At 35.9% G+C, this 13,597-nt stretch overlaps 2 protein-coding genes across 4 annotated transcripts in view; both read right to left on the bottom strand.

Annotated features, from left to right (window-relative positions):
- The window catches only part of LOC138695065 (putative ankyrin repeat protein RF_0381), a 49,717-nt gene extending 44,147 nt beyond the window's left edge, over nucleotides 1-5,570 (bottom strand). Inside the window, exon 1 of one of the 3 annotated variants that reach the window (XR_011331043.1) lies at nucleotides 965-1,333. The gene's annotated coding sequence lies outside the window, so the exon portion shown is untranslated. Of the gene's footprint in view, nucleotides 1-964; nucleotides 1,355-4,603 lie in introns of those variants that run through there. The other 2 variants (XM_069819424.1, XM_069819423.1) reach the window with 2 other exon arrangements.
- Nucleotides 5,571-11,804: 6,234 nt separating this feature from the next.
- Nucleotides 11,805-13,597, bottom strand: part of LOC138695219 (putative ankyrin repeat protein RF_0381) — a 29,560-nt gene continuing 27,767 nt past the window's right edge. Inside the window, exon 3 of the mRNA XM_069819679.1 lies at nucleotides 11,805-13,229. Coding sequence (XP_069675780.1) covers nucleotides 11,805-13,229 — 1,425 coding nt within the window. The remainder of the gene's footprint in view (nucleotides 13,230-13,597) is intronic.

The raw sequence follows: 13,597 nt of genomic DNA, 5'->3' as shown, positions 1-13,597 counted from the left end.
AAAATTACTACTTTTCCGAAAAACTTTGAGTCCCAATCTTCAAAATGAGGTGTCATTTATTAAAATCCGTCCAGCCGTTTTCCCGTAATTTCCATTACCAGTTCAAATTATATATATAGATAATATTACATATTATATTATATTATATTATATTATATTATATTATATTATATTATATTATATTATATTATATCATAGCATATCATATCATATCAGAAGTTACTGTAATAACATTATGGCATTATGTCCATCTAGAGAAACTATACTTTCCAGTGGTGAAATAATAATTAATTTTACAAATCGGTTAATTTAGCTTCCGATATTACTTCATACAAACACAGAAACATTCTCTGTAGGCTATCTTTCATAGCTTTCGATTGTTGCTGTCCAAGGCCCCTTATAGAAGAAGTCATTTGTTTTTTAATTCATTACACGGCCTTAGATGGCAGTTATTTTAATTTTAAAACTCATTTATCTCATTAAATATCAGTCCTATCAAAATTTTTCAAGGAATAAAACTTATCGCACATTATTTTTAAAGAAACTTTTGTTACGTAACATTTTTCACAAAAATCAATAATAAGCGAGATATTTCGATTTATTTAATTCTGGCCCCCTTATAACCCCCCTTTTAAATAATGTATTTTGAATGCCATATAGCCTAAAATCTAAGTTACAGCGAACTTAATTTATATTCCAATTTTCATCGAAATCCGTTGAGCCATTATCGCATGAAAAGGTAACAAACATACAGACAGACAGACATACAAACAAAAATTTCAAAAAAGCGATTTTCGGTTTCAGGGTGGTTAATTATATATGTTAGGACCAATCATTTTTGGAAAATCGAAAATTACCAGAAAAATTTCGGCTACAGATTTATTATTAGTATAGATACTCAGAAAAATAGGAGTTAATTATAGTGAAACATTCAAATTAGTGTAATTAAAAAGTGATTACTTACAGAATCAGAAGAACTTAGTCATGTAAGCACTGTCACTAAACGACTTGTCACTGTCCAGTCATTTTACACTTTTAAGATATTTCACGTAGTCAACACTCCTAAAATAAAATAGGTTGATATTATTGTAACCACAAATATTAGTAGGCCTACATGTTTTCAGTGGAATCATGTTGTATCGACATTCACATGTTTTCGTCGTACACTCATATTTATAAAATATCCAATAATCTATAATGATAACAACGAAACAAAAATGCAAGCAAATCAAAGGCTGTGCTGAACGTTCACTGTGAAAGAATAAGATGTTGCTTAAACATCTGATGTACGACGCAGATTGGACATGGCATCCAGCTTCCTGATTCATCATGGAGTTCACCAAGTCGTTCTTAAATTCAGTATAAAATTTATCTTATCTTATCAGGAAGGTTTCGAAAAGTCTGCTATGAAATTCATTCACGCTCGTCGCACCGAATGGGTAGGGCCGCACTGGACGCATTACAACACAACGGCCTCACTGATTATACAGCTACGATTTATTTCAGAGTCGTGGACCAGCACTGTCCCTGGATAAGGTTCATTCACACTATATTTCACCCTTCCTTAAGCCTCATTCACACTTTTCAAGTAACTTGAATTCAAGTCACTTGAAAAGTGTGAACTATGTTTCAAGTTGACTTGAAATCAATTAACGGCTTGAATTCAAGTTTAAAGTGAAGTTGGATCCCTTTCTACTTTTTACTTGACTTGAAAGGACACTTGAAAAGTGTGAACGTCACTTGATAACTTGAATTCAAGGAGAAAAGAGCGGGAATTTAAATTAACAGCTGTTTTAAGAGCGTTAAATTAACAGCTGATTGTTTTTCAGTTCTACTGGGAACGTAAAAATAATAGGAAACAGCAGCAAGTGAAATAATGACCAAATATTTGAAGTTGTATAAAATTCACGAAGGCCTGCGGATTATAGAAACTCCAAAGTTTCGTAATAGAAATCCAAAGGAAGCTGCAAAGAAAGGAAGAGTTCATTGAAGAATTGAACAGCAGAGATTTTAACGTGGACACAGATGTGATATGAAAGACAATAAAAACCATTAAACTGTAGATAGAAAAGAAGTGATGAAGATAAGAGGGATTAAGAAGAGAAGACCGTTGCTTGAAGGGATGACATTTATCGCCGAAACTGACATGGTTCAGTGTGGTTGATAGATTTTTGTGAGGGAACTGTAACAGCTTCAAGATAATCATTTTCAATTATGGTAAATCAGACTCGCTTGTATTTTATTACATTTGCGATAAGAATTATTAAATCTTCTTGAAGATTTCACTTATTCTATTTGTAATGGTCAGTGGTCGTGTATTTCTCTTACTAATCTAATTTCTAACCCATACTGAACAACGCGTTTTCCTTTTCTTCAATATATTTATCATTTCCCTGGCACGGAGGTTTGCTACTACAGAAATTCCTAATTGCACAACATCCATGAATGCTATTTTATCCTACTTGAAAACAAAATAACTTGAATATGTCTGAACGGCGACTTGAATTCAGGTACTTGAAATCACGTGACTTGAATTCAAGTTACTTGAAAAATGTGAACGAGGCTTTACCTATCCGTTCCTTATCAGTTCTATTAAATGATGTATTCCCATTGTGACTCATTCTTCAGTGTATATTCAACGAAAGTTGATTTATCATCAGGGCTCGAAATGGACCGGAATCGTTCCGATTCGTGAATTTCAGGAAATTTTCCCTTCTGGATCGTTTTAAAGCGATGGATCACTGTAATTGGCAGGTTATTATATTTTCAGTCCTACGAAATTGAAGTATTTATCACACATTATAGGACGCGTAGGAATGCATCATACAAATTTTCATTCTGATATCTCAATTAATTTTTAAATTATTAATTTTTTGTTGTTAATTAATATTGTGGGTCCCTATCACCACGGCATGGCGCGTCCTTAGGTTGCGGATCGAGATATGGAGGGTAGCTGTGAATATATTGAATAAGCAGTCGCGGACAGTCGATGAGGGGTAGTCCTCCAGCTTGGGGGTTGGGCGAAGGCTAACAACCCATCACCGTAAAAAAAAGCTTGTTACGAATCCTTCATATAAGCCTCGGAATGGGACTGATTCTCTAACACGACCACAGCAAAAGAATAAGGTTTTGAGATTTGGTACTTGGAATGTTACTCGTGACGGGAATATTGTACGAAATGGAAATATAAAAGTTGGAACTTTATCTTTTGAAGAGGTGGAGAAGTTCAAATATCTTGGAGCAACAGTAACAAATATAAATTATACTTGAGAGGAAATTAAACACAGAATAAATATGGGAAATGCCTGTTATTATTCGGTTGAGAAGCTTTTATCATCCAGTCTGCTGTCAAAAAATCTGCAAGTTAGAATTTATAAAACAGTTATATTACCGGTTGTTCTTTATGGTTGTGAAACTTGGACTCTCACTTTGAGAGAGGAACATAGGTTAAGGGTGTTTGAGAATAAGGGGCTTAGAAAAATATTTGGGGCTAAGAGGGATGAAGTTACAGAAGAATGGAGAAAGTTACACAAGACAGAACTGCACGCATTGTATTGTTCACCTGACATAATTAGGAACATTAAATCCAGACGTTTGAGATGGGCAGGGCATGTAGCACGTATGGGCGAATCCAGAAATGCATATAGAGTGTTAGTTGGGAGGCCGGAGGGAAAAAGACCTTTAGGGAGGCCGAGACGTAGATGGGAAGATAATATTAAAATGGATTTGAGAGAGGTGGGATATGATGATAGAGAATGGATTAATCTTGCTCAGGATGGGGACCAATGGCGGGCTTATGTGAGGGCGGCAATGAACCTCCGGGTTCCTTAAAAGCCAGTAAGTAAGTAAGTATTAATTAATATTGCTCTAATTTTCATAATTCATATTATTTTCCCTTAAAATATTTTCCTCTGTTCCGAACACATGAATAAGGAAACTCACAAATAGTTTTTGCATTTAGAAAGCAAGTTTTTGAGAAAAATTAGTAGGTATAGGCCTATCCTCTTAACAAGATCAACCCCTTCTTGTGCTGAAAGTAGGCTATATGCGATATCTGCTAGATGACAACAGTGATTGGATCCTCTACTAGTTTGCAGGTTTCCGCTAATAGCTGCGTAATGCAATGCCGAGACATTTGCCTTGTCCACAGCATTGATGTCTGCTTCTTTATTTACAAAGTGCATGAATGTGTCCAATTTACCATGCGACGCAGCGTTTAACAAAGGAGTAACATCCGAGTTGTCTCTGATATCTACTGGCACTACTTTAATTAGCAACCAATCAACGACATTCACATGACCTGCTCCTGCTGAATAATATAGAGCATTTCCTTGCTTGTGATCGCTGTTAGAAATGTCTCACGTCCAGCCAAGAATTTTGACACATCCAAATTTCCACCAGTAGCTGAATAAATTCCTTTATTGTCCACAGAATCGATATCAGCGCCTTTTCTCATAAGCTCTTTGAAAGTTTTAAATTGTCCTCCTGCCCATAGTCACTAGTGTGATATGGATTTGAATTTTGAAACGGCCTAAATAAATGTTTAAATAATATATTAAATTTAAACACTCTAATTAATTACATAAAATGGGTAATTACTTACAGAATCAGAAGAACTTATTCATACAAGTTTTGTCACTAAACGGTTTCTCTTACAGTCCAGCCATTTTACATTTTTCTGTTGTTTCATGTTGAGACCAATTCTAAAATAAAATAGGTTGATATAATTTGTAACCACAAATTGTATATGTTTTTAGTAGCATCATGGCGTATCGATATTCACATGTTTTCTTCGTACACTAGTATTTACTAAAACATCCAACAATCGACAACGATGACAGGACGAAACAAAAGAGCAAGCAAATCAAAGGCTGTGCCGGACGCTCATAAAATGAGTAAATGACACAGTAAGGTGTAGCAAGTGTAAACATCTTATGCATGACGCAGATGGGAAGTGACGTCCAATTTTTTGCTCAGTTCCGTGAGCTGTGACAAGAGAACGTTTCCTGATACATCAGTGAGTTCACTAAGTCTTCTTAAGTTTAGCAGGAAATTTATGTCATCTCATCGAGAAGGTTTAAAATATCTGCGATAAAATTCATTCATACTCGTCGCACTCAGTGGATAGTGCCACTACATCACAACGGCAGCACTGTCGGCTATCATTTATTTCACGGTCACGGCCATGCCTATCTCTACAAACGCAGGACAAACGAATAGCGTGTTGTATTGCTGCTAGCTTAGCACGGAAAAATAATGAATTAATGTATTTTTTCTTTTAAGAAATTCCTCAAGGAATGTCTTCAGAATTTCACAAGAAAGATAAATAAATAAAACATATTGAACGATGTTTCTTTTTATAGTAACATGTTTCGTAACAGTTCTAATAGTTTATTATGTTTGAAATAGTATTTGCTTTAGCATGGCTTAACGAAGCCAGAATCCGGGACAGATTCTTGCACTTATCCATAGAGGTCGAAATAATATTACTTTGTAGATTTTAACAACTTATTTCTTGGATATAATACAACAAAAAATTCTAATTCCATATTGGTCCCACATGAATACTTTTCTCAGAAAAAAGTATTTTTTCAAATGTTAACACCGTTTTACTCAATAAGTACTATCCATAAGATTTTGATTTTTCCGTGACATAATATTTTCTGCCATAGCAACTCATTATTTATAGACCGTGATATCAAACTAGCATACCCATCATTACAAATTTGATAAAATTTTATTATATTATTTTATAATGCTGCCATACAAAAATATCTTACGAAACACTTTTATAATGTTACATAAGTTAGTTACTGCATTCGTCAAAAGGCTGTACTGGAATTGGTTCCCAAATCTGTGAATTAGTTCCCAGTTCGTCCCAGAGCTATACTCGAGTTGGTTCCAGGTTGATTTCTCCTGTGTACTGCAATTGGTTCCCGCGATAGATCAAGACAGAAAACATTTCCCTTCCCATTTTATACTGACTTATGACTGTCAACTACTGTCTACAGTAGTAGGTAGGTTAAAATGTTTTCTGCTTGGCGGACACGCTGCGTCGAATAACTTCACAATTTTATTTCTGTACTGGTAAAAATTTGAAACAAACGTGTCGCAGGAATGCATATCATTATTATTATTATTATTATTATTATTATTATTATTATTATTATTATTATTATTATCTACTTACACTGCCATCAGAAAGCTTTTCCATCCAATCTTTCACAAAAGTTTCCTTTTGTTGCATTATCTTAGGCCTATATTTACTTTTACTCCTAAGCTTAATGTAAGTATCGCACTGAACCTCCTTCAGAGCATCTGCAAGTGCAAATATATTTGGGTGTGGAGCACAAAAGTGCGCATTAAGTTTACTGTGAAGGCATGGCGCGTCCTCAGGTTGCGGATAGAGGAGACGGCCTCCAGATATGGAGGGTAGCTGCGAATATATTGAATCAGCAGTCGTGGACAGCCGATAAGGAGTGGTCCTCCAGCTTGGGGGTTGGGCGAAGGGCTAACAACCCATCACCGTAAAAAACAGCTTGTTACGTATCCCTATAATAAGCCTCGGAATAGGTGTTAGTTGGGAGACCGGAGGGAAAAAGACCTTTAGGGAGGCCGAGACGTAGATGGGAGGATAATATTAAAATGGATTTGAGGGAGGTGGGGTATGATGATAGAGACTGGATTAATCTTGCACAGGATAGGGACCGCTGGCGGGCTTATGTGAGGGCGGCAATGAACCTTCGGGTTCCTTAAAAGCCATTTGTAAGTAAGTAAGTAAGTGAAAAGATTCACAACAGTTGGTTGTTCGCTCTAAGGAAGAAATAAACTCAGCCCATATTGGAGGTGGATGCTCACTTGTTGGTGTAATATAAGTATGGAGGAGGTAATCAAAGAACTGGTCCAATCCATCGTCTATAGGTTTGACAGCCATTAAGTCATTAACAAAACAATCTTCAACTTCTTGAGGAGCCAATAAAGGCAGTCCAAATATAGTTTTTAGAAGCTGACCAATTTCAGATTCCTCACTTTTAAATTCCGCACGGGTAATTATCGATTATAGGTGGCGTTAGGCGATAACAACTACTCTGCTACATGATCGATTAACATCCATGTCCCACACAGCCTGCTACAAAATCACAGCCTTGGATATTTGAACATGGGGAACCAACTCACGTTGTTGATATTTGAACATGGGGAACCAACTCACGTTGTTGATATTTGAACATGGGGAACCAACTCACGTTGTTGATATTTGAACATGGGGAACCAACTCACGTTGTTGATATTTGAACATGGGGAACCAACTCACGTTGTTGATATTTGAACATGGGGAACCAACTCACGTTGTTGATATTTGAACATGGGGAACCAACTCATGTTGTTGATATTTGAACATGGGGAACCAACTCACGTTGTTGATATTTGAACATGGGGAACCAACTCACGTTGTTGATATTTGAACATGGGGAACCAACTCACGTTGTTGATATTTGAACATGGGGAACCAACTCACGTTGTTGATATTTGAACATGGGGAACCAACTCACGTTGTTGATATTTGAACATGGGGAACCAACTCACGTTGTTGATATTTGAACATGGGGAACCAACTCACGTTGTTGATATTTGAACATGGGGAACCAACTCACGTTGTTGATATTTGAACATGGGGAACCAACTCACGTTGTTGATATTTGAACATGGGGAACCAACTCACGTTGTTGATATTTGAACATGGGGAACCAACTCACGTTGTTGATATTTGAACATGGGGAACCAACTCACGTTGTTGATATTTGAACATGGGGAACCAACTCACGTTGTTGATATTTGAACATGGGGAATCAACTCACGTTGTTGATATTTGAACATGGGGAACCAACTCACGTTGTTGATATTTTAACATGGGGAACCAACTCACGTTGTTGATATTTGAACATGGGGAACCAACTCACGTTGTTGATATTTGAACATGGGGAACCAACTCACGTTGTTGATATTTGAACATGGGGAATCAACTCTCGTTGTTGATATTTGAACATGGGGAACCAACTCACGTTGTTGATATTTGAACATGGGGAACCAACTCACGTTGTTGATATTTGAACATGGGGAACCAACTCACGTTGTTGATATTTGAACATGGGGAACCAACTCACGTTGTTGATATTTTGTTTGGGAACAAACTGCAGAACAGTGCGTCAAAATTAGGTAACCCGCGTGACTCATGCAATCAAGTATAACTTTGTAGTGTTGTTGTTAACTAATGCTGAGCTCTTGACAATAAAGCCATTAAATCTCTTCTCTCCAATATAGGAGACTGGTGGAGCAAAATTATAACAGTTTTAATGTAGGTACCATATTTTTTGTGTTACGGAGGTTATAACACCTACACGCAACCCCGGCCGTTGATAAGTGGGTCCATATGGCCTAGACGGGGAGATTATCATACAACTCCACCGACCATATCCCCTCTTCACCACTTAGAAGACGCTTATGCATGCCACGAAAGGTCAGCATACTGAAATGGCATTTCATCCAATTTTGATGAAACAGTTATACCGCTCGGTTCCCAGCTTGCACCACGGGAAGGTGAGGATGGGATTTGAGCAGAAGAGGTTATGGAATGCACTCATTACTTCTTGCAATCCCCATTATAAACTAGCTTAAAATTGTCTATAATTCACTGTTGTTCTTTTTATTTACTTTTTCTTTGACAATCAACAGATTACCAACAATTCATTGAAATATTTATTACTTATCACTCTTCACAACCAACATATTACTAGGAATAGATCTGGTTTAGATACCAGTAATGCATAAAATAATGTATGGAACGCGAGAATAAATCGATTTTATTTATTCCCCCGTGGAAATTATTATCTTCGCATAGGCTAGGGGAGACTGTTGAACCTTTAGCATAGTGTACCTTTGAACATTTTTTGTTTTTTAATTTTTGCGGCTACCTAGAGGACTCAAAATGAAGTAGATTGTAGAGAAAGCCGCTAAGTAGCTCTGGTCGTAGTTTCAGTTTGATTTATTACAAAGTGTGAGTTCCGTAGACAAAAGAAGTTTTTTTTAGTACCAAAAGTATACATTTCGTTAATTGATATATGTTTTCTAACACAAAACCAGATTGCATTTGTTAATATCTTTCAAGTACGGTGTGTTCCCTATCATCTGGTGAGTAATAACATATTTTAATTTCCATGATTTATTTGACTCTCTTAGTTTTCGGAGCCATATTTGTTTAAACGTGCACCCTCTTGTACCTTTGAACACAAAACATCTTGTACCATGGAACATGTTCCAAATTACACGATACTATCGGTTTTTGTTTTTCTTTTATTTTAAGGTCATGTCACGAAGTAAGTCTGGAATTAAAGAGGTCCCCAATTGATTCGGATGCCTTGAGGAAAGCTGTTGAAGCAGTCATTGCTTCTCCAGGAAATAAAATCTCAATCAGAGAAGCCTGCTCTGGTTTATGATTGCATACCGTATACATTTTAAATATGATTGTCAGTTTTGACAGCTATATTCCCTCCTATATTCTATGTGTTCCAACTTACAAGAGTGTATGTTCCAAGGTACATGATCCTGTTGTACCTTTGAACACATTACATATCCCGTCATTTTATTTTTTCCATCCTTAATAGATCTGTAAAACAGGAAAATACATACAGGAAGTTGTAAAGGAATCTTCAATAATTATTTCAAGCATTTTTTCATTTTGAAAATTTCATTTCTCAAAATAAAAAAAATAAAATATGAAAAGTGTTTAAAGGTACAACAGTCTCCCCTACTATACGCAGGCTAAACATTCCATTCATTAATAAAATCCATTGTATTCTCTTGTACCATAAATTATTATTCTTTATTAGTTATTACCACTATAAAAACACATTTACTATACTCTCATAAAACTTATTTTACTCTATGCAAAGAGAACAAAAACTCTTAAGTATTTTTTCTCAAAAACAATATTTAACTTCCATAAGTTCAAAAGATATCCCGATCTGTCTTAAAAATATTTTCGGCTCGGCAGTAGGGAAACATTGAAAACTACTAGGTTAAGTACTGCATTCTTATAAGTGGATGAATATCCAAGATATTAAGTCATTCTAGTCAGCATAGGCCTAATACAAAAGCAATTACAAAAGTAGGTATAGTTAAAAAATAAAATTGAGACAAGTAGCCAGCTGTAAATGGCATTCTAGGAAAACACTTGGATATCAGCAGGGCGCGGAGTTTTTTATTAGTGATAAACATGAAATGTGATAGATACATGCAACAAGAAGTAGGCTATTATGTAGGTCTTGTCATAAATGTGACTGATTTATGAGAGTAAATTTGCCATGAGTTTTTGCCAAAATTAAATGTTCCTTAAAAAATTCATTTCTACAATAAAAACGGAAAAAAATTATTATTAGTATTATTATTAATAGCCTATTATCATTATCATTATTATGATTATTATTATTATTATTATTATTATTATTATTATTATTATTATTATTAAGACACACATTATATTAGTTTCGAAGATGTTAGGTTCAGAAGAATAGGAAGAAAAATTTATTTGTGAATTATACAGAGTGATTCATAAAATAACTAACACATTTCTCTCTTTATTTCTTTCAACAAGAATGACGCTTATAACAATTTTTATAGGATACCTCAAATATAGATTATTTTTTGGGAGATTACTAACCTCTGTAGAAAATTCTAAAAATGTCCCTCCTCCTGCTCAAGGCACAACTCAACACGTCGTTCCGTGTTACTGGTCGTTCGTTCTCTGTTGTCAATTCCATTGACGAGTTGATCTGTACCGTCAGCAGGAGGGAGGTCATTTTCAGCATTTTCTATAGAAGTTTTAATCTGCCTAAGATACTCTACATTTTAGGTATAACAAATAAAATTGTGGTTAGCATCATTCTTGTTGAAATAAAATAAATTTATTAGTTTTGTATGAAACAATCTGTATTATTCGCTTTAATGGTCTCCTCTATAGCACCATTGGTGACTTGGTTTTTGTACAAAACTGAGTTATGTAACAATAAGACTGATTTAAAAGGAACATTATACATTTATTATTATTATTATTATTATTATTATTATTATTATTATTGTTCATTTTATTCCGCCACAATAATTGTTGCAAATACAAAGCCGTGTATAAGATTACTCTAATTAAGATTGTGTAAGACATTACATGGTGAAAAAAACAACCACGAAATACTTGCCAAATCGCTGTCACACTTCTAACCATAAGTACGTTATTTTACTCTTTTTCATAAAAAAAAAAAATATGAAAAATGTTCACCAAAAGACCCGGCCCTGGGTGCCAGAAATACAGACTTTCAAATGCAACCTAGAAAAACCACTATATATTTTTTCGTACATAAAATATTACACGAGATGGAACAATTAAAAACATTGTGTCATGTGTAGCGATGTTAGCTACATAGTCCAAGAAAGTGAAGAACATTTCTTGGTAAACAATTGAAAAGTAATAATATATTTGTGCTGTTAATAATAATAATAATAATAATAATAATAATAATAATAATAATAATAATAATATATTTTTACCTGGCAGAGTTAAGGCCTTGAAGCCTTCTCTTCTACTCAACCAGGTTATGTTAGTGATGATAGAAATAGTTCCGTACTCCTAGCAGCTATGCATCTGGTGCAGCAGCATAATAAGGCCGTATTCGTTGAATCTGTTGAATAGAGTTTCTTGGGATGAATGATTACGTATTGCAGTTTCTATATCTTCTGTATATTTTTTGAAGAGTTTCCTAAAAAGCGAAACGGTACTTTTCTCTAAGATAGTTTGCAACGTCATTGTGTTTTGCCTTTAATGCTTCATCATACGCAGATTTTTGAGAATTGTCCCTGGCTCCTCTGTGCAGAAGTGTTTTCACTATCTCCAGTTGTCCGGCACCAGCAGCACTTATCAGCGGTGTAAGTCCTTGGTCATTTCTTATGTCCACGGGTACTCCATTATCCAGGAACCAGTTCACAACATCCAAGCGACCATATCCTGCGGCGTAGTGAAGGGGAGTATCTCCAAACACGTTTCGAACGATTAAACTTATTCCATGAGTCGCCAGATAGTTGATAATATCCAGGTTCCCACCAAAGGCTGCGTAATGCATTGCCGAGACATTTGCCTTGTCCACAGCATTGATGTCAGCTCCTTTATTTATAAGGTATATGAATGTGTTGTATTTTCCATGCGTTGCAGCGTTCAACAAAGGAGTAACGCCTGCGTTGTCTCTGATATCTATTGGCACTCCGTTACTTAGCAACCAATCAACAACATTCACTTGACCAGCGCCTGCTGCATAATACAGAGCATTTTCTGCAGTCACATTTGTCGTTGCCGCTGTTAGATTTACTCCACGTGCAGCCAAGAATTTTACTACATCCAAATTTCCACCCATGGCTGAATAATCAAGTGCCGTAATTCCTTTATTGTCCACAGAATCGATATCGGCGCCTCTTTTCACGAGTTCTGTGAAAGTGTTAAACTGTCCTCCTGCTGCAGCGGCTAATAAGGGCGTGATTTCATTCTTGTCTCTGATGTCTACTGGGACTCCATTGTCGATTAGCCAGTTTAAAATATTAACACGGCCATATTTCGCCGCGTAATGGAGGGCTGTCTCACCACGTACGTTGGCAACATTCAAATCTACTCCATGATCCCCCAGATATTTGACAATATCAAGGTTTCCACCAAAAGCTGCGTAATGCAATGCTGAGACGTCTGCCTTATCAACAGCATTTATATCTGCTCCTCTTTCGACAAGGCCATAGAAAGTGTTATACCGCCCCCATGTAGCAGCGTTTAACAATGGGGTGACACCAGCTTTATCTCTGATTTCTATCGGCACGCCTTCATTTAATAGCCAGATCACTACATCCAGATGACCGTTTCCCGCTGCATAGTAAATTGGCGATTCGCCGTAAGGACTGGTCCAAGACGTAAGGTTAGCCTTGTATTTGGCCAATAACTTGACTATTTCTAAATTTCCTTTTATCGCTGCGTAATCTAGAGGGTGTAGTCCGGAACTGTCCATGACATTAGGATTTGTATTGGAGTCAAGAAGAACTTGCACAGCTTCTGGATTATCAGTTTGTACAGTCTGGACGAGATACCGGTTCTTTTCTTCAGCACTGGAGATCCTCAACAATTGTTGTAGAATAGCGGCCGAATTTTCCTGAAAAAAAAATTATAATAATTTTATGAAAATCAAAACACATAATTGGACTTATATGACTACTAAAAAAAGGGATCGGTTTTGAAATTGTTTTAATTTTCTTATTTTGATTATGCGACAATTCGTACCAGTACTTTTCGCACCATGTATTTCGTACCAAGAACAATTTGTACTGTGACAAATTCGGTACAGACTGTTTGTCCCGGAAAATTTTTACCGTGAAAACATTTGTCCCAAGCAATAAGTACCAAGGAAGTTCTAGTGTTTGAAGGCAGTAGTTTAAGCCTTTTTGTTTGTATAATGCGTCTTAATGCATCAGTTTGCGGAATTTTCAGGTAAATTTCTCTGTCTGTTTCTCCTACTTGCCG

This window comes from Periplaneta americana, chromosome 2, assembly GCF_040183065.1.
Source record: "Periplaneta americana isolate PAMFEO1 chromosome 2, P.americana_PAMFEO1_priV1, whole genome shotgun sequence".
Classification (NCBI taxonomy): domain Eukaryota; kingdom Metazoa; phylum Arthropoda; class Insecta; order Blattodea; family Blattidae; genus Periplaneta; species Periplaneta americana.
The sequence above is the reverse complement of the archived record's forward strand: the minus strand, read 5'-3'. Positions and strand labels throughout refer to the sequence as shown.